Source organism: Topomyia yanbarensis, chromosome 2 (genome assembly GCF_030247195.1).
Source record: "Topomyia yanbarensis strain Yona2022 chromosome 2, ASM3024719v1, whole genome shotgun sequence".
NCBI classification, from domain to species: Eukaryota; Metazoa; Arthropoda; class Insecta; order Diptera; family Culicidae; genus Topomyia; species Topomyia yanbarensis.
The window spans coordinates 191,856,147-191,883,103 of NC_080671.1; the positions used below are offsets into that span (position 1 = coordinate 191,856,147).

The 26,957-nt window shown below is 36.0% G+C and overlaps 1 protein-coding gene across 5 annotated transcripts in view; it reads right to left on the reverse strand.

Moving 5' to 3' along the window:
* LOC131682516 (sodium/potassium/calcium exchanger Nckx30C) overlaps positions 1 to 26,957 on the reverse strand; it is a 291,134-nt gene that overhangs the window by 50,854 nt on the left and 213,323 nt on the right. For 4 of the 5 annotated variants that reach the window (XM_058964044.1, XM_058964047.1, XM_058964043.1 and 1 more), the window contains 2 exons: positions 17,885 to 18,092; positions 3,292 to 3,488 (listed from right to left, as the gene is read on the reverse strand). In XM_058964044.1, coding sequence (XP_058820027.1) covers positions 3,292 to 3,488; positions 17,885 to 18,092 — 405 coding nt within the window. The remainder of the gene's footprint in view (positions 1 to 3,291; positions 3,489 to 17,884; positions 18,093 to 26,957) is intronic. The other variant, XM_058964045.1, reaches the window with a different exon arrangement.

The window sequence follows — 26,957 nt, forward strand, 5'->3', positions numbered from 1 at the left end:
ACAGGTTTTTTTATAAAGATCGACTTTTTTGGACTTTGCCGATTTCGCACCTTTTTTCAGTTCAATATTACCGCGGCTGTTTTTTGTTTTACAAAATTCTAGAACTCGAATAATGATTTCTTTTCTTGTATATTTGTCATGTCATGTATAATAATAAAATGTAATATTTGCATTTGAAAGCTTTTAATGAATATAAACAACGCAAACATTCTCGTGTTCATGATTGAGAAAGGCACAATTGCACCGCTAGGTGGATTAAAACAGGTTTTTACATTGTAGTTCAATGTTTGACTTAAATAAATGTTATATATTCACTTTCCATTCTTTATTTTAAAAAACCTGTTTTAATCCACCTAACGGTGCAATTGTGCCTTTCTCATTTATCTAAACTATGGCACGGAGGCTTTTTATGTTCAACATAGTTGTGGAAATGTCCATTACATTCTTAGTACACTTTGCACTTATACACAAGATGATGGGGTTGAAAGGGAGGGGTATGAGGGCCAGAGCTGCAAATTTTCAACAGTTTGTTTTGAACTTGAAGGAGGAAAAATTCTCAAATCATGCCCTACTATGTTCAATTCGCAGTTGTTCGTTTCCATTATTCATTCAAACAGCCGACCTGCTCAATCATTTTCCATTCATTTTCAATTTCATTGACCCTGTGAATATCTCTTTACTGGGGTATTGACCAGGTTTTTCAAGCAAAACTACTCTGAACATAGTTCTTACTGTCCATGTAAGCTTGAAAACGCAAAACATGACGACATTTAACCTAAACTGGCCTCTACAGAGCAGGTGACAGCTTTGGTTGGTGAATGAAAAAGCATCAATTTGAAATGAAGACGTACGATTCAGTTATGAAAATCCCGCCAACTTGAAAGTGAATGATTGAGGGAGGCTTTGAATTTGAATCATGGTTGGGTTTGATTGAACTGAAAGTTGGCATTTGAAAATGAAAATTTGCACCACTGATGAGGGCTGGATGGGGTGGTGGTCTGAGGGGTGATTTAAGGAGATTTTTAAGGGAGGGGAGTGAACAGCAGAGGGGGGGTGTAACCCCTCTACGCAAACCATCAACTACGCCCCTGTTAAAATCCTGAAACCTTACGCGATTCAAAAAAAAATTTGGCCCCTGGCCGGGATTAGGTTGACGTTTTTCAGAGTGATTGCATAACCTTTCTATATGAGAAAGGCAAAAATATGCCAAAATCCAAAAAAGTGAATCGTCGTCAAATTTTTTTTCGAGTTTGCATCAAATCTCGACGTTTCATGTACCTTGAACACATTTAGCATCAAAAATAAAAATTCTATTTTTAATTTTTCCTATAGTTTATATGAGAAATTTCTGTGTGGCCGCACTCTGAAACCCGTAATTCCGGAACCAGAATTCCGACCGATCCAAAATTCAATAGCAGCCGATGGGAAGGTTGCACCTTTCATTTGAGACTAAGTTTGGGCAAATCGGTCCAGCCATCTCTGAGAAAAATGAGTGACATTATTTGACACATACGCACATACATACACACACACACATTCACACACACATACACACATACAGACTTTTTCCGATCTCGACGAACTGAGTTGAATGGGATATGACACTCGGCCCTCCGGGCCGGGATTAGGTTGACATTTTTCAGAGTGATTGCATAACCTTTCTATATGAGAAAGGCAAATCCGAAATCAGCGAAAGAAAACAAAATTGTTGATAAACACTTTTTTATTAACATCGATATTTTACCCTGATTTTTTAACAAATCAGATGTCAAGCACAAAAATGTTAGTTCAAGGCTTGTTCTTTATGATTCCAGGGATGGTTGTTTGATTCATTGAAAAAAGTAAATTTTCTCAGCAGATTGAAAGTTACAAAAATTAGGCAAATGTCATTTTTGAGCTTTATAAACAGTGTTGACAGGAATAAAAACTAAAAACATGTTTTTACGAAATTGACATTTAATGTTGTCATTGAAAGTACAGTTTCTAGTTTTCGCAAGTTTTGTAAACTTCGAATTCATTTTCTTCGTGGTCGGTAGTCGCTTCTGCTCCCTTTTCTACCGCGACGAGCTCCGTTGCCTGGCGGATTAAAAAGCGCGTGGAGTAAGTAATACTAGTAATCTTAGTAATACTAGTAATCTTAGTAATACTATTCTCCTTACCTCTCCGGAAGTCGCGCAAATGTCCCACTGAACGAGCAGCCGTTGGTGCTCTAAGCTGATTTCGCTAGATTTCCAGAGCAGCGTGCACTAGGTGCACTAGCGCGACTTCCGGAAGGTGAAATATAGTTCAAAATTGCACTTATATTTACTTGGGATGGCAACCGCTACAATGTGGATTTTGGTCGCTGCACTATAACGGGTTGAAAACGACCAAAAAAAATTTTCGATTGTGGATTGCACTCAGGCTACGTATCCATTGGTCAGAGTTATGTAGCACCACTATACTGCCCATAAAAGCATAAGAGTCCCATTGGAAAACAGCAAACCGAGAAAAACGCTGTTCAAGATTTACATTTGCATTGAGGCTTATGGATGCGACTACCATGTTTTGGTATTTTTTCGATATTTTCGAAACAAACCTTATTAGTGCATTTTATGGAGAATATAGCACTTGTTCTAACTAGCTTTTATTCACTCTCCACGGTGGCTGCTATCTGGCAGATTTCAAAAGTACAGCACGTTGAAAAAATCGTGTGCGTCGAAAACGGCTCATTATAGCGTTTGAGAATTAACAATAAACAAGATTTTGTGTGTTTAAACAATTGTTCAAACATTTTTGTCTCTCTCTTACTAAAACTTATGTAATCACTTTGAAACAATTTTCAATTCAGAGCGGAAAATTTTTCTGATGCCGGATGCATAGTCAGGCTTCGATGGGTACCTCTCCCCAAGTGGTTTTCCAATTTATCAATCACTGTCGACACATAGCTAATCATGTTCATGTTTGTCAAGCGATTTCTCAGGAATCCATGCTGTCATGGATCGTAGTTTATAAGGGAAAGGTACAATTGCATATTTAGGTGGATTAAAACAGGGGCCACATTATGCAACCAATTCGAATCGACTTTTTCAAACAAGCTTGTGTACAATAAACCTTTCGGTTCGAGATAAAAAGTGTATTACCAATTAGCGGAATCAGAACAAATGCTGTCTCAATAGTTGAAATGATTCTCAATTTGCAGCACTGTGAGGTAAACCACGAAACGAAGCTTGCCATCCATGACATAATTTTTAAAGATAAATAGGATATTCAAATTAAAGCTAATGTGGTGTCACTAATCAGCTTACTTACCGAATCAATTGTTGTATCTATATTTCCATTCGGACGATCACTAGCTAAGGTGGTTTCTCTTAAATTAATCTTAACATGGTTCGCCGCAGACGACGTGGCAGCTCCCCGTTGCGGCTTGGTGGCATCTAGCAAAACCTTTAATGACGCTATCGCGTGCAGCTGCGTTGCCTTTTCATCGACTTTACCTGGAACGGGATCTTTTATTATGTTATTACGTAGTGTTAGTATGAGATTTGCCAATTATGTGTTAAATTTCAGGAACAAATTTTGACATATGAACGAGTAAGGCGTTGCTGGCACGGGCAGTCGGTTCTGCGATATTACGGTACTTGTCTTTACTATTCTGCTCGAAATAGAACAAACGAATATAAAACGGATGCACATCGAAATGGAAATAGATTCACGATATACGCCTCTCTATGTACACATACAAATCGATTATTATTATAGTTCAGACATTGAGTGTGCCGAATGCACAGTACCCGATGACAAACAAATTTCATAACGGCAGAACATAACGATCAACGATACAGATCTTGAATTAATCGAATGGTGATGCATATTGCATACACTTTATAGATATTTTACGAGAGTATGGCGTAAGAGTAAATAAAGTTTTCGGGTATATCTTTGGCCTCGCCATTCTATGAATAGAGATGAGCATCATGTTGACATCGTTTGATTTGACCTTTTACTATTAGTTTTATATGTTATTGCAGGCATTATAAGCATCGTCGGTAAGATAGCGTACTTGGAATCAATTAAAGGGGTGATGTAAAGCGCTATACAATGCTACACATTACAATGACTATCTACAGCAGGATGTGATTATAGTTGTATGTTGTTATTTGCAGGGCATATGTTAATGTTTTTTTCTCGTGTATGCAATATTCAGTGTACTTAAATATTATTTTTATAATGCATCTATAAAGATTGTTAACTATATCTCGAACAACTTTTTTCTACCGTATATATAGTTCCAAAACTATTTTCCTTTAGAAATGTTGGGGTCATGAAACACCAAAAACCTATTGTGATCAGGATATGCGCTTCTTTCGCATTACTAATTGTTACAATCCAATCCTTTAACGGCAGCACTGTTTCAACGGAATCCAATCAGTTCAATTTCAATTACTTCAGTTCTATTAATAATACTAACAATTGTGATAAATGAAAAAACGATTGGCTTATAATAATGGATAATTCAACGATCAGCAGAGCATAAAATGCTTATTTTCATTATACCATTCATGTGTCATAACATATTACATTATGTCATACCTCTATCCAAAAAAAGCATCACGTAATTTATAAATGGCCCCTTAATTGTACTTTGAATACCGTTAAATTACTGTTATTAAGTGGAAGCGATTCTTCAAATCGCCAAAATTAGGGGTGAGAAATGTTATAAAAGTAACTGCGAGGAAAACTTGAGACTAGATGAGCCCGGGGTTAGTTGCGGAAACCCTTTTTTAGTTTCTGTTAGACATATGGTGCTGTCATTCGTTGTGTAGTAATGTGAAATACATTCTCCAATTTATTTATGTTACATAATGTTTGGTTTTGTAGAAATTTTGGGTAATATTGGGCTTTCGAGTAAATTATCTTATTTTAAACATTTTGTGTTATTTATGGTAAGTTTAATCTGTTCCATGAATTCAACAGTGCGTGAAAAGTGCTTTCATTATTCGTATAGATATTATTAGAAAAAAAAATATTTGCTCCCTGATTTTTTCAGCGATTTTGAAGGGAGGGGTGACATAACTTTGAAAAAAGATTTGACTTATACGTAACCACAAACCACATGTGTTGCTGGCGGTACCAGGCCAAGAGGTTCAGATGGTGCGGTACTAGTTTCACAGGTCATTTTTTTTTAGTATGGAGTATGCGTCTAAGACAAAACGTTGGTGTATTGAGCTAGTAAAAATACAAGTATCGATTGATATACAGTTTTATTGAAAATATATTCAACATGTCCTATGAGGTTTTCTGAAGTAATTGTATCACCATTTAACTGTTTATTTCCTCGGCTAGCGACAACTTACCCATACATACACAGTTTAAAAAAACGTGTTAATTTACATTGAATCAGATGTAAAGAAAGAAGCACTAATCTAACACAACGGATTGTTACGTGCGAGATGAAAATTACATGACCATAGCATCATTAGAAAAAATGGCAACCAGCAACACAGAGACTCCAATTGGCACCCGTAACCATTTACTCACTGAGTATAACTTTTTACTAATAAGGCCGTACCGGATCCCTTTTCCTCGTAAGGAATTTTCGGCAAAAAAGAAATATCGCTCAAAAACATTTTTTGGACAATAGCGAGAGCGTTATAGCGTTTGCGTTTATTCTTGATGTTACACTGGTGTAAATAGACTGATTACACCCAAGTTTGAATGAGTGTAGCACCGACTACACCGATGTAGTGCACTGTCAAAAACGAAAATGCCACATCTGAACAATATTTCCTAAATTTTAACTGCAAAATATTGAAAATTGGGCGATTGACAGTGAATCTTCATGAGGCACCTCGAAGAAATGCGGTTTGCACCATAACTCAAAAGCTTCTGTACCAATCATTTTGAAATATCGCGCAGTTTTTTTTACCATCCCAAGTAACTACGGGAGCGTTTCACAAAATTGTTTTTTTTATCAATATATTAACCAATTTTTTTTAGCGAAGGTCGAATTTTTAGCTTCAAAGTGGAAAATTCAAAAATCGAAAAAATAAACGCTCCCATCATTATCTGTAGAATGATGTAAAGAAGATATGTACAAAGTTTGAGCACGACTGATTTATACCGCGAAACAAGTTTTCGACCAGGCGCTTCCTGAGATTTACTGTCATTTACTCAATTTACAGTATTTTGCAATAAAAATGTGAGAAAATATTGGTTAATTGAGGCATTATTATATGGGAATTGTATGAATATACTAACACTCTCTGCATCACTACAATATTTTTTTATGTTGTGCCTTTTTTAATTTTAAGCCACCCCCTTTATGATTTCGAAAAATATTACCCCTTGTAAAATTTACACTTGTTGCCTGGATATATACCACTATTTCTTACCACTATCCAAACAGATTATATATAGTTGAGTAAACTAATTCATGCTACAATTTCAAGCTATCGGCCGGTTTAATAAGCAAACTACCTTGCGTCAACATGCCGCTTAATTACGCAAGCGAACGCTTGGTAGATTACGCTAAATGTCGAGTTAGTAAATGACCATGAGGTCGCACGGATTTTAAGCTTCAAGCGAACACACGATCGAATGAACTTGAATATTGAAACGGAATTGTAGATTGCTTCATAAGTAAGTTTTCCTTTAGTGATTTTTAAACTACACACAATTTTATAAGATTAGATCTGCTGTTTTCGGTTTACTCTTTTTTCAACAATTTTAGCGGTTTGTTAAAAAAAGCAGGTCCTTGCGTGTACAGGCGAATGAACATAAATGCCAATAGCCAATTTAGTATCAAACGTACAGTGCATCAAAAATCGTTATTCTCAAAGCAATCGTCACGTCTATTTGGCGAATGAACGTATGATCACAGAATTGTAAGCACTGGTTAGGCGTTTGTTGAGTTATTTTCTTTAGTAAAACTACTTAGTGGCATATCCAGGTGTCACATCCTCCCCCTTAACATGAAATTATTTAGTGTGAAAAAGAAATCGAACTGATACTAGTTAAGCCAATTACATATTATATGTTTACATTTCTTATAAAACAATATTTGTTTGTGTTGTCATTGTTAACATTTAACATTTAATCTACGGAGAATTTAATGGATTTCTCTTGATATTGTATTTTCACATATTATTCTCCCTATAAGTGGGATTTTTTTAATTAATTTTGTTTTAGTTGATTATATTGCGATGATGCCTTCAGTAGATTCTTATTTTTGCAAGCAACTTTGCTAAAGACACCAAATATCTACATTGATTACTTCAAAAGTTTTAGCATGGGTGACCCTTCGGCGCCTATTTATGGTTCACTATAGTAATGACCCGTTGAAGAAAACTAACCCCAAACCCCAATTTTTTTTCGAGGATTAGTAAAAGGATGATATCATGACATTTTTGCCTTTCTTATATAGAAAGGTTATGCATTTGCTCCGAAAACCAAACTGCTAACCGAGGCCCGGAGGGGCGAATCTCTTATATCATTCGTCTAAGTTCATCGAGATCGGAGAATATCTGTGTTTGTGTCTGTATGTGTGTAGGGGACGGTGGGGAGTTGTGAACATAGTTTTATTTTCGGGACATAACTACTATAAATATAGGCCGATTTTCAATGTTAGACCTGGTATTTGTTAAGGACATCTTCATACATCAATTAAAAAAAAATCATTGTCTTGTTTGAGATATGACAGAATGCGTGGAATAGGCATTTTTTTAGCTTGGTGGGGAGTTGTAAACCATCGCAAACAGTAGAAGAGATGGAATATTTTTGTGATTTATTTTTATTAGGGCTATAGAAGATAAATTTTAAGATATTTCTAAATAAAAGATGAGATGCAAAAGTGATCTGATTCGCAATGAGTCGGTGACAACATGATTCGCGCCAATCCACCTAAATTCACGATTGTGGCATGGGGAAATAAAAAATTGTGGCAGAATCCTGCTCTTCGCAAAAAATTGAACATTTTTATATTATAATATGTATGATTCATCCCTGATTTTCAAATTATGGTACTGTTCTATTAAAAAAATACTATAATTTAGAGATGGGCAAAACAGTTCACTTCGAAGAACCATTCCCGACTGAACAGTTCTATAAAAAGAACTAGTTCAGATGAACCGTTCTTCCGTTCAGCTGATATTTTACTTGTATCTAGCGAATGTCTCTCAAAACATTCGATTCTTGGAGAGGAACCAAACAGATGCTGCCCAAACTATTATCTGTATGCTTAACAAGTTCATCAAGGGTGGCGATTTCTTCATTATGTATAACTAGAGAAATAGAGAATGAGATGAGTCGTTCGCTTATGAGTCGTTCTTCGCCGGTTTTATTCTGGGAGAGCACAGAGAGCGGTTTGTGGGACGGCAAGTCAGTTCATTTTCATTCGTTCGCCTAAAAATCGGTCCGAGAAATTCTCTAAACGGCTTTGGGTCATATTCAGTTCATTCGCTTTGAAGAGAATTGAGAACTACCGTTCTTTTAAAAAGAACTTCCGTTCGCTCATTCTCTTCAAAGAACCAGTTCACTTCAACCGTTCGCGAACGAATTGCCCATCTCTAGTTCACAACTCCCCACTGTACATATCTTCGAAAAATGCGTATCTCCATCAACACACTAAAAGTTCATCCAAGTTTTGCACTAATTTACTTTGAAATCAGCTACATAAAGGGACTTCACGTACCACAAATGCAATTTATTAAAAAAAAACTTTTTGTTTTATATAAATAGTCGCTTGTTACCTGAACATGAAGAACATGAGTTATTGCAACATTTGCTAATGAGAAAGTGACGTCATGACAGTAGAAACATTTAGCAGTAGTTACCACATTTTTATCATCTATAGACTAGCGGCAATTAGCGGTGTTCACAACTCCCCATGGTTCACAACTCCCCACCGTCCCTATGTGTGTACGGACATATTAACAAAATATTCATATGGATTTCTCAGAGTTGACTGAACCGATTTTTTACAAATTTTCATTCAAATGAAAGGTGCAGTATTCCCACCAGCAGCTGTTTAATTTCATTTTTATTCAAGTTCCGGTTTCGGAGATAAAAATTGAAAAGTATGTTTACATAGAACACGTAGTTGTGATTTGACCACATAGGACTCTCGAATCCCGTTTTCCACAAACTTCTCAAATGCAAAGTACAATGTTCCCTTCGGCTGCTGTTTCATTTCTAATGGATTCGAAACCGGTTCTGAAAAAAAAACTTGGTGATCAGTTCGGTCAATCAGTAAAACCAGTAAATGGATTTGTAGTTCTAGGTCGCTAACAGCCATTCAAAGTCACTTTGACCACATTAACCACCGTCGACGGAAGTCTCGGTGGAAGAATTTAAATTCAAGATAACTCTCACATATTTTTCTCGGATGAGACGGGCATAGCGTAGCTGGTAAATCGATTGCCTTGTACGCAGCTCAGCTGGGTTCGTTTCCCAACCCCGCACACAGGGGTAAAGATTTTTCCAAAACAAATTTCTCTAAGTCGAAAAGAGGCGAATGACCCTAAGGTTAAAACCTCTATAATCAAAATAAAAAAAAAAATCTCGGACACGGCTAAACCGATTTACCCACACTTAGTCTAAAAAGGAAAGGTGTTGCGTAAACCGCTATTAAATTTCATTTCGGTTCCTGATTTAAGGGTTGTGGAGTGCGATAACACAGAAAATTTTGATTCCAGCCGATACCGCAATGAATGTAAAAAAAAGGAAAAATGCTAAAATGGGTGCCAAATAACTTGCATTTACAGTTCTAGGCCACTGACAGTCAACCGATGTTTCATTGACCACCAAAGATGGTTCCGGAAGGGCCCGAGAAAGTGCCCATCTTTCAAAATTCCAGTTTCTGATCTTTGACTGCTATAAAATTTCATACGGGTCGGTTTAATGGTTCTGGAAATATAGACTGAACCGTCCGGTCACATGAAATTCTCATATAAGCTGGAACTACATTTTATTTCCAAGGGGAGAAATTTCAGACATCGAATATATATTTTTGATTATTAAGTCATCTAAAAGTGAAATACAAAATTTATTTTCCATACTAACATTACACCTTCAAAGAAGTTGCAGCTTATGAAATTTGGAAAGAAATTACTGAAAACATTGTATGTATAGTAATAATAATTCTCAACTTATGGATCATTTGGTATGAAAGGGTATGGAAGAATCCTTAAAACTAGTGCTAGCAGAAGGGCAGTGCTTTGGCTATTGATTGAAGTTGTATTATTATTAATGTGATTCTGCAAGATGGTTGTGCGACTACATGCTAATTGTTGTTTGTATGCAGGAATTATTCGGCCCTACATATGATATTTTCAAAATAACTCAAATATTTGATGGGAATTACTCAAATATTTCATGGGTATTATTCTGTGAGACATGTAAGGTGAGTTTTGGTGCGGAGTGGCAAACAAATGTGAAAGAGATGGATGCACCGACGAGGGTAGGTGCACTAGTAGCGTAAGGTGCAACAGTGGTGTAAACCAGAACTTGCTGGTCCCAAAGTGCAGTGTGCAGCAGCAGTTTATATTTTGTTAACAGATATAACAGCAGCAGTAGGTAAATAAGTAACACTAGTGGATGGGAGTTCGTCATTGGGTTATACAACAACAGCAATGAATTGTTTGCAGTACCGTAAACCGGGGTGACAGTGATCACTTTTCGAAGTAATCATTACATAGTTTTAGACGCAACACATTTTTTTCGAGTTTAATATTTTTAAACCATGTACTGATGTATGGAGAATAAGATTGGATGGTTTTACCTAAAATTGTCCATTCACAGCTATTTTTTCAAAAATGATTTCAAGTTGAAGTCCGTTTTCGTGTTCCGGGGTGACTTTGATAACCTGCATGTTCACCCACATTAAGTTATTGATGTCAATGCTTTCCATTCAAATGTTTGTTTAAACTAATTCTGGAAAGATACTCATTGTTAAATAGATATTAATTAGTATTATACAAAGTATTTCAATGTACTGTATAATTCGAGTAACCAAAACTTGTGTCAAACTAGAATAAAAGATTCTGAAAGCCTTTAAAACTGCTAAAATTGTTTTTGTTTCAGTGTTTTATCAATGTACAAAAAGTTTCATCCATTTTAACACGTTGGAATATTGAACAATAAAAAAAATGTTGCGAATTTTAGCTTAAAATAACTTGAAATTATTGCCAACTAGTTTCACAAAAAATGTATTAAAAATAAACAAACTCTAAAAACTAAATTTAGCATTTCCCAATCTAAAGGAAAATAAAAACTCGCTTGTAATTTATTACTCTTGCTCAAATCAAAGATTTATTTGTTTTATAAAAAAATAGACACTTTACGAAGCTTCGTAAAAATCAGGTAAAGTCAAATTTCGGTTTTTGGAGTTTTTGTAATCAAAAACCGAACAATATACTCAAAAAGTATAACAAATCAGTATTTCATATGTTTAGAGTAAAAATCAATTCAAACTAAAATGATTCGGTAGACTATTCTGCTTTAATAAGCGATCTACGAAAAAAGTTTCGAGTGATCAAAGTCACCCCGATGATCAAAGTCACCCCGGTTTACGGTATTCATGGTTTCGCAATTGGCAGGGACATAAGGGTCTTCAGTTGCTGATGCAATCGGGGCAGTAACCTGTGAGCTGTGACAGAGGTTTGCATATGAAACAACAGAAACTGTAGTGTTGACTTGAAAGAACAATTGGAACATCAACTCAAGGAATTTTGTACGATTGCGACAATGAGAGTCTGTACGACACTTGGCATTTAAAACACAACCAATCGACACCGGTACATTCACAGATGCTCTACAAACAAATGTGTTTTTAAAGCTTCTTCAGAGAGAATTTCATACAATAACTTTTTACTCTTAAGCGGTAGTCGGTAGATTTTATTCACAAACTTTCCATAGACGATAAATAGTTTGGGCAATATATAGAAACAATGAGTGATGCAAACGCCATTTTTTTTACCAAAATGTAACTGTGCGATATAGTCTAGAACGCGTATTAAGCAAGCAGTTTACTCTTAGGCTGTTGTATTTCAAGCAATGTTTTGGAACTAGATAAACACCTAACTATGTAAATCGTGTTTTTCGTGAAAACCACGAATCGACTTTTGTTAGCTTATTACGAAATGGCTTCCTTAGGCAAACGAGTTGTTCGCTGCTATATACGAAAGTCTTTATAATATTTGCGAGCACCATTCGTCAAACGGTTAACGTCAAAGGAGCTTCAATAGAGGTAGAATATGGAGTCATTGTTGCTATACGTCAGATAATTGTTGATCATCACGACGGTCTCGGTTTGACTATTTAGTAGCCGTATCCGTGTCCGCCGGTTTCAGATTTCCTGAAACTCTTTCACTTCCAGTTAATCCAGAATCCGGAGCAGTATGGATTCAGTTGAGCCATCGCGAAGTGCTCGTTGGTTTTGTATGAATAAGTTTGAGTTTTCCTCTGCAGGAGCAATGTCAAAATAATATGCTATTAAATATGAAAACTTTTCTAAGATGAACGAAAAGAATTCGTGCGACCAACGAAATTGTTCGTAGTATACATAAACGTTTATTAAAATAAACGAAACATTTCATTCGTTTCATTCACGAAAAATGATGTCGTTATCAACGATAACATTCGTGCAGTTTACATTAAGTGTGTAAAATTTACGAAAGCTTTCGTTCAGCAAGCGGCATTTTTGTTCATAAAATTAACGAAACCTACTATTTACAATGCTCGAAAATTTTTCGTTGCAGAAAACTACGAATGAATTTGTGCATTGCATGATCGATTTCATTATATTTACGAATTTATATTATCAGTGTAGCTAAAATTTACATGATTTTGCAAACATGTGGAAATTAAAACAATTAGCTATGTTCCACGGAGGATTATACACATTTTGTACAGAACAGATAGTTGCGACATGAATCCTGCATTTGAAAACATCACGAAACACAAAAGTAGACTTCCTGACAAATATTCTTATTGGCGTTCTAGAGATGGTCAGGTTCGGATTATTGGACCCGAAACCCGGAACCCAGGCACCGAGTCCTCCAACAGCAACCTTTCCGCCAGGTTTCTGGCTGTCATTGGTGGTTACCAAATAGGCAAATGGAGGACACGTTGAATCTCTACCGAGATAAATTTTAATGATGTAGTACCGGCGCTAGATGCACTGACGGCATTCATAAAATGCGGTACAAAACACTCTTTTTACTTGAAGCTTCTACAAATCCGCTAATGGCTTGAACAGAACACATAGTATTTTTGTGATCGATTCCTTAAGATCATGGAAATTCATGTATTTTCAAGATATAATTCGGATTATGTATCGGCCCAGCCCTAGTAAAATCTGGCAGAAAGAGCTTGTTTCATATATGTACCACTGATTTGATAGTTACGCTAGTATACCATCACACTCATCATGAACAACGATGGCACTCATGGTGCCGGTATACTAGTGCCACTATCAAAGCATATATGAAACAAGCACTTTCTGTCAGTTTATTCCGTTGCATGATCCGGATTCCTTCATGGAAAATACACGAATTTTCACGATCTTAACGAATTGATCGTAAAAATATTGTATGTTCTGTTCAAGCCATTAGCGAATTTGAAGAAGCTTGGAGTCATTCCGTGAACTCCATTGCAGATGTCGAAGCATTTCTACTGGCTCGCATACCGTACTATCTAAAGCATAAAATAAATTATATACCCCATCACAGATGATCGTCCTAACGCTAATGGTGTGAAATCAAGAACGCGTTAGAGAATCTTGATTGACACCCTTCGATACAAGTTTGACCGTGCCAACCAGTAACGCGGGTGACGTCGTGTAAAGCATCGAATGGCCTATTTCCATAGCTTAAGAGATCATCCATAAATGACGTAGCATTATATGGGGGAGGAGGGGGTTTTGTATTATGTGATGATGTGTAACGACAGGGGGTAGGGGGCCATGTCATGCTACGTAGCTTTACCCGTTTCATCTAACATCGTTTCTTATTTTTTTAAATTTTTTACGTGATCAAGGGGGGGGGGAAGTTTACCGTCAAGCTACGTAATTACCAGGGGGGGGGGGTATTTAGGGGTTTGTGACGAAATGCTACGGGAAGGGGGGTGTTAAAAATGCTACGTCATTTATGGATGATCCCTAATTAAATAAATGTAATAAATTATACAAAACAAAACAAGCAGATATAACTGGACGCGTATGGTACTACTTCAGGTTCGAGTGATTCTATAATTCTTAGATGAGCCTAGGATCCAGCTCGGGTGCCTCAAATTAAAAATCTTCGGGATTTTCGGTTGATTCTCCGTATTAATAAGTCAGGTTCGGATCGCGTTTCTCAAATTATAAATTTTCTGGTTCGAGTCGGGTTCTGGTTTTCAATTTTTGAAATTCTCGGGTTCGGGTTCGGGTTTTACAAAATTTTTATTCTCGGGTTCCGACCGGGTTCGGGTTTTCCAATTTTAAAATGTTCGGGCTCGGGCCAGGTTCAGGGTTTTCAAATTTTATAATTTCGGGTTCGGGTCGGGTGTGGGTTTTTAAGTTTTCAAGCTTTCGGATTCGGGTTGGATTCGGGTTCGAAAAAATTAAAACCCGACCATCTCCAGCGTTAACGTTACAAATGCAAAAATGGCAGTTTAGTTCTCTTTCACTAGAAAATAGTTCTCCATTACTAAAAATTTCGTATGTAGCGCTGCAGGTGACTTTTTGTTTGTAGTTCGCTTTGGGTGTTTTCGATGTGTGAAGTCGACTGTAATACAGCGTGCGCCATCTGGATGCATCCTATTTCAACATTGAACAACATTTTCCAGCAGATTTTGACAGATAAACATTTACACCAGAAGAGCCCGTTGAAATCGTAGCGCTTTACATTGAAAACGATCGTTTAACAGTGAAAACTGTGCTCACTTCACCCCTTTCGTCGGAGTAAATAAGCAAAATTATCGAAATTGAGGGACACTGAACCCACACGTTATACATCAAACACCACTGCACGACCAGAAAGTAACTGTTTAGGTCGGAGTGTGGTCCAATACAATCATCGGTCCTAATTTTTTCAAAGAGGGAGAGACCATCGACGGCGCATGCTACCGCTGGATTTTGGCGCACTTTGTCTGTCCACAAATGCAGAAAAAGGTCTGAAAAACTTCTATTTTCAACAAGACGGAGCACCTTGCCAGACCGCAGCCGCTACAATAATGTTCAGTGCAAATTCCCAGGACACCTTGTCTCGAAAAATAATGATTTGGAATGGCCTCCTCGTTCTCCGGATTTAACGGTACCAGACTTTTTTCTGTGGGGTTACTTGAAAAGTAGAGTTTATTCTAGCAAACCAAAGAACCTGTCCAATGTCATGCAAAATGCCGGCAAAAGAGCTGCTTTTTGTGTATCAAATGGGGGTGGACATTTAATCGACGTTGTATTCTAAACCTGGTTTATATTAATTGGCATAAAATATCCTAAAGAAAACTTGTTTATTTGTGAAAATTGGCTGAAAAATGACGGAATTGTTCAATGTTGAAAAAGGATACATCCAGCTGGCGCACCCTGTATTCCTTCTTGTTCGCTTCTTCGTTGGTGTGGAAACACCGGATACAGTTGATGTTGGTCTAACCGTAACTACGGGTTGAAGTGTAATTATAAATTGCTCGAGATACTGTCTTTTTAGAAGATTACAGGACAGTTTATTAAAGTGCGGCAATCTGTTTTTCATACGCACACAGCGTAGTTTTAGCTTAAAGAATGTCCAAAGATCGAGTTATGAACGATGGAAGAGCTCAATCAGATCGCATCCTCGAAGTTTATATGTTAAGCAATCCACTTCTCCGTCTCCACATTGCAATATGGATGTTCTAATTGAGTCTGTTTGTTGAAAGGAGGGGGGGGGGGGTTACAAAAAATCTACCCTCAAGTATACTACTGAAATTAATAATGTTTTGGATTGGATTTGCATATAGAAGAAGCGAGTCATGTTCAGAGAATCTTTGAATTCAACTTGACTTTACACTTTTTCTAGACAAATGCTACGGATTTGCACAATCGGTTAGTTTTAAGTCATTGTCATATGACTGTTGAGATGTCACACTTAAAATTTAAGTAGAGCTTCAAATATTCTGGATTGAATTTTTACTGATAGCTTTAGCTGAGGATAAATAAAATAATGAATTTCAAAGTTGTTTCAGGACGTATTTAGACTTAAATAATAACGACTGGACTGTAGTTCCAATACCAAAGTTTCGTTAAATTTGAGCATTTTCCAACAAACCATGATTTGCACCAGACCATTGCGCTACGCTCCTGAACAAGTTCAATAGAAGAAAGAGATGCGTCAGTTATTACAAAAGGACGTTTTATGACTGTAGTTCATATCTTCAACAGGAAAAAACCTCGTGATAAACTTCAAAAGATACGCTGACACTTTTGTAATTATTGGTTCAATTACTCTTCACCAGCTTTGTTGGCTTCTTGTGCTGGAATCTTTTTGTCTGCCATGTGTTACGTTGATACGTGGTAATATTAGTACCGAAATTGTTGTGATTTTTCAGGGTCGACATAATAAAGTTTAATAGACTTTTAAATTGGTTGATAGATCTGGTACAAATATTCGACGAACTATTTTTTTTGAGCCAGAGAAATATATAAAAACTGCTAGCAATACAGTCATTGACGTTATGGTAGCCTTTCAAATACAATCTGTGCATTACTTCGGAGGATACACGCATTAAATGTCGTCTTTATTGAGATTGAGCATACTGAAGCAGCTAAATGAGGGCCGCTTAATAATCTTTTTTAGATTTAAAAACCGATTACATTGGCCTTAAACGATATGATGATTTAATGGTTGTATACAGACATGAATCCACCATAAAGCTTAAAGACTCTTTAATATCTTCTTTACCGCTAGTAGTTGATAACTCAATAAGAATTGTACCAAGTATGTCTGTACTGAAGTGTTTGTATTTGGTTACTGTTCTAGGCTAAAATTCTGTATTAAAAATAAATTTCTACCACATGCAAACAAGTTTTAAAAGCGATTCTACTCATGAAGCATTATGCTGCTGTAATGTGATATTGTTTCATAATAAATATGAAGGTCAAATCAAACGGAGAATCAATAGATTCTTTGTATTCAACGCAGCTCATTTATAAGATATGTAATAGTTTACTCTGAACAATTTTAAACAGTAATGTCTGGTTGCAATAGCCATTGATAAACGAGTCTACACAAGTTGGCAACACGTAATTAACAAATTCAAACTTCTACTTTATTTAACCATAAATGGCAAACATTTCAATCTTACTGTAACTAAACTTAATTTAAAGAAAGTTCAATATTCTTCATGAATCATTGGTTGGCATATTTTTGCTTGTTTAATGTGAACCTATTTTGATTTATAAGAATATTGAACTAATGCTAAATCAAGACGAGAGGAAAAAAGGCTAACTGCTCGATTTAGAGACAAATATTACGAGAATTGCACAAGCTGGAATCAAAGATTTATGGTTATCGATCATGAAATATACCGATTAAAATTAATATTAGTTAACTTATTGATATGTTGAGGGTCAATTTTCAGAGTAAAAATCCAAGCTTTGCATGGCATCTCAGAACATGTACACGAACCAATTTTAAACACATTCTATTTCGCAAACTATAGCCAAACGTCTTTACTTCAATTGCATTTGCGGTTTTTTCCTCTCCTCCTTTTCGCTGATCGTCGTATGTGTAACAGGCAAACATCCACCATCGCAATATTTATGATTGTTTCATTCTGAGCCTTAGTATTGTTTTGCTCATTGTGCATTGTTTGGCTCATAAATATGCTCTAGGCAACACGAACTATGCTGGCAGCAGCGCACACAGAAGCAGTAGTCACGTTGCGGACTTACCATCGTGCAATGGGTCTATCGTGTGGATCATCAGCTGCAGCAGACCATGTCGGAATTTGGCCCCGGTTGCGGTTTGATGCTGATGGCTCGGTACACTACCACTACTGGAACCGGGCGGCCCTGATCGGCTTTCGGAAGCCGCCCTCGACGTCACCGAACCGCCCGGTTGCGTCGCCATCGACGTTTCTGACGAGTTGGCTGCATTTCCCTGGAAGCGATGGATGGTAGAATGGAAGAAAACGGAGGGTTAGTTGGCAATTTCTGTATTACACTGAACATGTAGTTATTTTATTTTGCAGAGTATGTACTATTTTGTAGAATTAGTATAAGAATACATTGAAATGCGTTCAAGCGGCAAAGCATTCAAAATTGTCAAATAAACGAACATGAGAAAGGATACGAATATATCAAATTAAATTTTTAACGAAAATGAATTATGAGTAAGGAATGTCTCAATATGGAATACAACCGTCTATTTTACCCTATATGTTCAATTAAAATTTAGACATTCATTCTTGAAGATAATGTACCGCATGTGCAGAAATGCTTCAACCAAGAAATCGATCTCTATTCGGGGATTTATAAACAGCAGTGATATAGTGACCCAGCCTTAAGTGCTGAGATATTGATACCGGAAACTACATTTACTCTGATTATGCAGTATGTAAAAAGATAGTTTTTATTTGCATGTTGCATAAACACACTACAACATCAAAATGTATTACATTTCTTGTATGTTGCTTTTTGCGAGACCCTGTACGGTTGGAAATAGTAGTAGGTAATGATAAGGTGCACAATAGTAAATCCACTCTAATGAATCTGTTTTTGCATTAATTTGGTTTATTTCGATTGTTTTCTTAGTCGTGGAATGTGTAACAATATAAGTGGTTGGCCTCTTGGCCTTTTATCTTTAGTTAGTTGTCATGTAATGTATAATAAAAATGTATATATTAGACAACTTATAATGAACATAACCAACCGTGAAATGTTAGTGTTCATGATTGAAAAAGACACAATGGCACCGCTACGTAGATTGAAACAGGTCTGCTATTTTATAACCTTTGACATTTTTAGCTATTCATCAAAACAAATACTGTTCCAAAATAAAACAATTCAAGTGTATTTAGACCACATATTATTTTTTCGAAAATAGAAGAAAAATGATGAAAAAGTGCGCTTTCCGTTTGTCTTTAGTACTTCAGGATCGGATTTAACGAGCATTTGATGATTTTTTTGTTCCATCAATTATAAAAATATCGATAACTTCGCTAATGACACAAAATCTCTAATTATTTTTTGAAAAATTAATTCTCCACAGTTTCCTCTAGATGCTTTTTGTGTAAAATTATTGTATTAGAAGAAGCGCTGTATTCAGTTGTAAAACTTTTTCGAAAATACAAAGTTTCAAAATTTACTATTTCGGAATGATCTGGTCTAAACCGTAACGATCAGTTTTTCAAAACTCACCTCACTCTTCTGCATTTTTATTCACTTTAACCCTCTAGTTCCCAACACCGCCTGTAGGCGGTCTCTATAAAAATCTAAATAAAACTATTAAAACATGATTGTATGTTGTCATCCGCACTAGCATTTCTTCCCAACGCTCACCTTTCATACACACACACTATTTGAATATTCGTGGCTTTCTGTCAAAGGCAACTGAAACTCAAAGTTGAAAACTCGAGGAAAACGTGGAAAAAAATTATTGTGTGTTTAGTGGTAATCTTCTTTAAAAATTTTTTAACTATTTTTGTAAATTTCAATAATTAATAATAATTCGGAAGTTTAGGTTTTTTGGTAAAATACTTTGCCCGCTTAGAGGCGGTTTTGGGCACCCGAGCGAAATTTTTTTTCAGTCTTTAGTGATTACTTATCGTACCGAAACTAGCATTATGTGCAATTTTAGCTGAAAAGAAGTATGTTTTAAAAACTTTGGGTGAATGTTGCTGTTAGAATGATGATATTCTTATCATTTAATAATATTTAGGGGAGTCTGGGGCTAGCTGGCGGAATTTTTTTTTCTCCTTTTGTATTAGACATATGGTGCTGTCTCTAGTTCTGCACTTCGAGTACTGTTTAATCCATTCTCCAATGTGTTTATGTTTCATTAAATTCTGTTTCGTACACGTTGTAAGTGATATTGAGTTTTCGAGCGTATTAGAGTCAAGAGCCTACTTTAGTCGTATTAGGAAGAGTGTCTCACCATTTTATTAATTACTCGGAATACAATTGATGCAATGCGGCAATATGTTTGCTTTCTTCTTATGAACCATTATGATATCAAAAATCGCCATTTGAACCAATACGTTGGAACAAAGATGGCTAACGCCGCTCCAACCAACGGTTTTACATGGTTAGGTCGAACATAGGCTTATTACCCAAGGTAAAGTTTTTAAATTTCAGCATTTTTGTTATTTAGGGCGAGTTCAAAGCTATTCCACGAATGACTAGATTTTTCGATAGCGATACACCATCGGGATGTTGCGAATGTTTAATTAAATCAAACGGCAGGTGAACGATTTTATTATTCCTTGCTCCTTCATTCCCGCGAAACAGGACATTCCAAAAACAATGGAATAAAATAAGTAATGAAAAGCGATTACTTTTAGTGTCTCGAGACATTTGTCCAATAACTATGTAATTAATAGTTTCGTATTCCACGTATTTTTATCGTGTATAAATTTTGGTATTATTAATAATGACAATTATGTATTGGTTTCTCGTTTTGCGGGCGATTGATTCTTATGTTAGAATAACTCGCGCGGGTTGTTGCTAACTAAAACACATTTTTAACGAAATAAAAAGCCAAGATTGAAAACAATATGTACGAAAAGAAACTAACTTGTCACCTGTCACGTCAATAATCCAGCTACAATATTTTTATATTCATCAAGAAATATGCTTAACGTGATAGTAATATAGTACAAGCATGCAAGTACCCACTACAAAAAGAACAATTAATATAATTTATTGATGATTTATGATGATTCGTGTTGATATATCTGCCGAAAATTGGTAACTGGTTTTGTGAATTCACAACCCTCATTTACAATTCAAAAGTCATCAATCACTCAGACAAGACCATGCGTATTCTCCACGATCAGTTTATACCCAGTGGACTAGTTTCCTAGTTGGTCAAATAAGCAATTCCAAACAAAGAAATTAGTTTCCTTAGTCTAAAAAAATGTTAGCTCGATTGGCATCAACTGGCGGATACGTGTTTCTTTAAAATGCCATCAAATCCAAGAACATTTAAAATTGCATATTACATTTACGACAAAATATGTGAAATTCAGAATATAACGAAATGAAGGCTGCAATTTATTTGCATAAAAATATTATCGAAAAAAAATTATTTGCATAACCGAGGTGGCTCATTTCCAAAAATAGCATTGCTGATTAATCACTTCATAAAAATAAATGATAAGGAACACTGACGAAAATAGCTGACCGCCGCCTATAAACAAGTTACTGTCATTTTATTCAATATATTTTTTTAGTTTTCAAAAATAAATGATAGAGCATCATTTAAACTTTAAAAATTGCAACGAAATTTCAGAGAATCATAAATATCGCCTACATTGTGTAATAACAAAAATAACCGAATTTGAAAGCCCAACATCGCCCTCCACTTTTACTAAACAATATTAATTGTGACATAGCACATGTAGTTAAATTTGATGTTTGAGCATACATTGGTATTTGTCACATCAAATTGTTTCGCACGGACAAATGATCACTATTATTTACATTTCAGTATATGGGAAAAGGCTGTGCTTATGTTATTTGCATCACTACAGTTTTTATACCGTTTGAAATATTTTTAGAATTTTTTGGAGATTAACTTCTAAATTCAGAGTTTATTGAGATTTCTGGAAAAAATCACCCGGTAACGATATTATAATGTCGCGTTAAGCAACGATATTGATCGAAATAGAAAATGTCCAGATATTTGGTAAAAGGTAAAAGCGTCATATGATACCGTAACGATAAGAAAGAGACTTCTATATTGAAAGGAATCAATTGAGAATCACAAACTCCAGTGCTGGAACATGCCGCCTGGAATCAAGGTCAAAACGTAGATAAATTCTTGAATTAAAAACATGCTAGAAATCGTTTTGGTACTGTGTCGGCCTCTTAAATGTATTTTGGACCAATAATGACTAACACTTTCGTTTAGGATATTTAAAAGGCCCATTTAGGGCAACTTTTCGAAGTAAGAATTACGTTTTTCCGACTAACGCTCTGTTTTTCATTTCATCTTTCATTGCATTTCAGCTTACCCGATTTATTTCATGCACAATCCATTCCTGTATGGATTTTGATCAATCGATTCATACCGAGCAATCGATCGTGATGGGGCTAATTATTTTGACCACCTAAACACAAAACTTCACCGAGTTTTTGCTTTCTCATTTGGTCCACATGTAAATTAATTTACATGGAAACCATCCCAACATTCCCTCGGGGTGAATAAATTGAATTCCTCGGTACAGTCCGGTGAAAATCATTTGTCATTGCTAATACCGCTGGGAGCGTTTAATTTATGACATTTTGCTTCTACTTCATAAATCTAGCTCCAGCGGGGAGTGATGAATAGCGGGCAGATGTAAGCATCTATATACAGTAATAGCAGTGTATGGAAATCGGTTATTGTGTTTTCCAGCCTTCACCCACAGCATTGTGAGCCAGTCATCCATCGTGTTAACAGTTCCTTATAGGAAAACTTTGGAGCTGCGGGATGTTTTCATTTGCCATTAAAACGTAAGTTTTTAATTCGTACGTCAGTGATTGCGTCTATCAGAAAGGCGTCACGTAACCGGCTTGTTTTATATAATCAGGACCTATAAACGTCGCTGGGATGCCAAACGGGAACTATGTTCGCTAATGTAATTATCATCGCCATAATTTTCACACAGATAGACGATTCAGAGGTGGTTACCATCGAAAGCCATTAATAACGTCTGCACTTCTGGTGTTTTGTTCTAATTATAAAAGAAAAACTTTAAGATAATAAATTTGTTATTATGTTCTTAATTGCCGGCAAATTTAAGACTAAGAGAAACGGAAGCAATGAAAATTGAAGAACGAATCAGTTATAATTAAGCTGACCAACTATGACAAAAAAATCCGTACTCCATTTAGCAACGAAGCGTAATCGTTCAACACGCTCAGGCACATGGTTAAGTGTAGGGGAAAGTGAGGCAATATCGCCATGTGGGGCGAGTTGAGCACCCCCGTTTTCCAAGAATTTATGAACAATTTTCGATTTTTTTGTTTGCACGAATGCTTCGTCAATCACTATTAGATGATGTAATACTTCAATTGCGACATAAACCAAATCTTAAATAACAAAAAAATACAAAAATCTGACGGGATGTCAAAGAACTGAAAATGTTATAAGATTCAAGCTATATGAAATAATCATTCGCATGACGTATGTGCGCGGTAATTGAAAAATGCATGCATCTCCGTATTATTTAACGTCTATCTAGCTATTTCAAACATAAAAATAATTTAACAAGACTTTATAGTTTCCACAAAAAATCTGCGAAAATGGCTCTACAGTATGGGGCAAAACGAGCACCACGCAAATCTCATATGAGTTTATGCATTAAATCCCGAAAAGTTATCCCTGTGTAAACGTTTTATACCTGAAGTTACTACGAACAATAAATAATAATATTTGCTCGGGAAAATTACTCGCAAAGTTATTATTAAAACAAAATGAACATTTGTATCGAATAGTTCCGAAAATACTGGTAAAAAAAACTATGATATGAATTTGATTGCCCACTAAATCTTACTAAATCAATGGAAAATATGATTCTTGTTAAGTAAAAGTGAAATAAATTTTAAATTTTGTGATAAAATGCATTTTTTTCGACATGATCATATTGCCCCTTAAGATTGCTCATATTGCCCCACAAGGTTTTTACCAAGACAAAAATCGAGCATTACAAACAATGATTATTTTCAAAAATTTTGAATTTTCTTCAGCACGTTTAATAACTGCACGTGAAGAATACGTTGTATTCTACAAATAGAGGGAAATTTGGGATTATTTGTATGTTTTGCTGCAGATATATTTGACTGCAGATTTTTTCGTCAGATTTGGTCAGATTAGTTATAAACATACAAGGTGATTTTGTTTGCCTTCTGCTGGTAGGAGTCGGGCGTTCCACTCGAATTTACTGCTTGATCGCATAACTCACCGCCAAACGGGCCACTTAAAAATGATGAAATTACAATTTCGTTTTTGCTGTCAGTGGAAATGCAATCAGTATTATATAATCGTTATTAATCATTTATTTAATTAATTTAATTCGTTTTTAGGGATATAAAAAATCATTCTCATTTTTGCTTATTGCGTTTTATTCTTTTATAGTAATTTTTGTAAAAAAAAAGTCACAACCACGATTTTTTCACTTTTTACATTTCTTACAAAAGAAATGTATAGGATTCGCTCAAACTTTGAAAACTTTTTCCGAGGCCCGGAGGGCCGAGTCTCATATACCAATCAACTCAGCTCGACAAATTGAGACAATGTCTGTATGTGTGTGTGTGTGTGTGTGTGTGTGTGTGTATGTGTGTATGTATGTATGTACAAAATGTCATGTAATTATCTCAGCAATGGCTGAACCGATCTTAATGAAATTAATTTCAAATGAAAGGCCTAACGTTCCCATTTGACACTATTATTTTTGATTTTCGATATGTTGTTTACTTTCTTAGATATGGGCGATTTTGTCAAAACGCGGCAGATTTTTTGCAAATAACTTTCGAACTATACAATATTGTTAAAATACCTTCCTAACAAGCTATAGATTGCCAAAATCCGTGCACCAGCGGCGGAGATATTAAACATTTTGTATTTTTAGTCCTCGCTTACCAATTTCCACTAATTAAAAATGAGATTGTTTCATATAGAGTATTGCTTTACTGGTGTTTTAGGGGCAAAACTAAACCGATTTCGAATATCGGGGTATGAAAACAAATCTACGTGATTCAAGGAATTCGATGTTCAGAACATTTTGTGAATTATCTTTATAATAAATTAACTATTTCTCAAAAATCACTATATAAGTTCACTTCAAAGACAAAATAATGTGTTGATAAAGAAACAGTGAGTTCTAGTATTTATTCCTTGGATTAGGCATTGCGTTCAATCATGAGGTATATGTTGGGCGGTATATCAATACACAGATCAACAAGTAATTCACCTAGTAGTGAGATAAAAGATTTCTAATATAATTATACTGGTGGCGTCACCGAATGCAACTGTAACAAGCCCAAAAATCTAGCGAAAATTTAGCTCTTTTGCAAGATTTAGGTTATACTGGTTATGGCGCAAAAATTACTACTTACATTATTTATGATAAGAATGTAAGAAATCAATATATCATAATAATATACCAATAAAAATAATGTCACTGCATTAACCATCATTTGCCATTCCTCACACGCCCCCCCCCCCATCTCTCTCTATCCCTCTCTCTCTCTCTCTCTCTCTCTCTCTCTCTCTCTCTCTCTCTCTCTCTCTCTCTCTCTTTTTCTCTTTCTGTCTCTCTTCTATCGCATCTATCTAGCTATTTCTGTATCCATTTCTAAGTTGCGTGATAAGATCTGCTGCCAATCTGAAATATTTATTAATTGTAATTGCGAAGGTTTGAGAAAACAAAACTATTTCTGTTGCTACATCAATTAAACTTTAATTCAATTGTATTCAAAGCCTGTATCTACACTATAATTAAGGAAATTCATGGCTATATCAGAAAAATATTTGGCTTAACTGGGAATATGAAAGTTTGACGATGAAAATTTTCAAAAGAGACATTCCACGTGCGATATTTAAACTATTCGTATCTTTATTAAATTTTGAATGAAATATATGCTCAAATACTGAAATCTGAAGCCAGCAGGATTGGACTTGCCATCAACGTTTCGAAGACAAAATACATGAGAGGAAGAGGTTCTTGAGACGACAATGTGAACCTCCCACCCGAGTTCGGATTGATGGTGACGAAATCGAGATGGTCGACGAATTCATGTATTTGGGCTCACTGGTAACCGACGACAATGATAACAGCAGAGAAATTCAGAGACGGATCTTAGTGGGAAATCCCGCCTACTTTGGACTCCAGAGGACGCTCCGGGCGAACAAAATTCGTTGCCGCACGAAGTTGATTATCTTCAAGACGCTGATTAGATCGGTGGTCCTCTACGGCCACGAGACCTGGACTAGGCTCGTGGAAAACCAACGCGCCCTTCGAGTTTTCGAACGAAAGGTGTTGCGTACCATTTATGGTGGCGTGCAGATGGAAGACAGAACGTGGCGCAGGCGAATGAACCATGAGTTGTATCAGCTGCACATTCGTTGTATTGGTACGAACTTTCATGAAAAATAACGGATCAAAGACCAAAAATATCCACAAATTAGATCTAGGAAAAGAAGTCTCCCAAAGTACCCACTCTCGATGGGGGATGCAACTACAATGTGTCTTCTAACTTATCGTCGTCCATATTTGGATACACTGAGTAGTTTGAACCATTTCTTTTTCACAGTATTGGTCTGTATAGGACTTATTTATCCATATTTCCTGCACGAGAATTCCGAACGAAACAATATGAAAGCTATAAGGATGAATGGAAAGAGACTGCATTGCAATCAACTGAATGCACGGCTTTTATGCTATCGACATAGCCTAGACATTTCACACAATCTACTTCAATGCAAATGAAAACTTTGAAATATCTACCTGTCTCATTCACGAATCGCATTCTCCCTGTCGTTCTCTGTTCAAGGGGCTTGAAAGCACATGTGACCTTGTCTCACTTTACTATATTCAACTAGCTAATACCCATCGCGCGTTGCTGCGACACTCTGCGAAATAGGAGGAAAACACAATTTGTTCCAAAGCGCCATCTGGCGGGCAGATAATCTCCAACTAATAGCACACAAACACGCCCCATACCAAATACCTACTGTGTGCAAATTTTTACGGAAATCGGTTTGGCCGTTTCGGAGTCTATAAATCATATACATACAAACATTGACTTTTATATATATAGA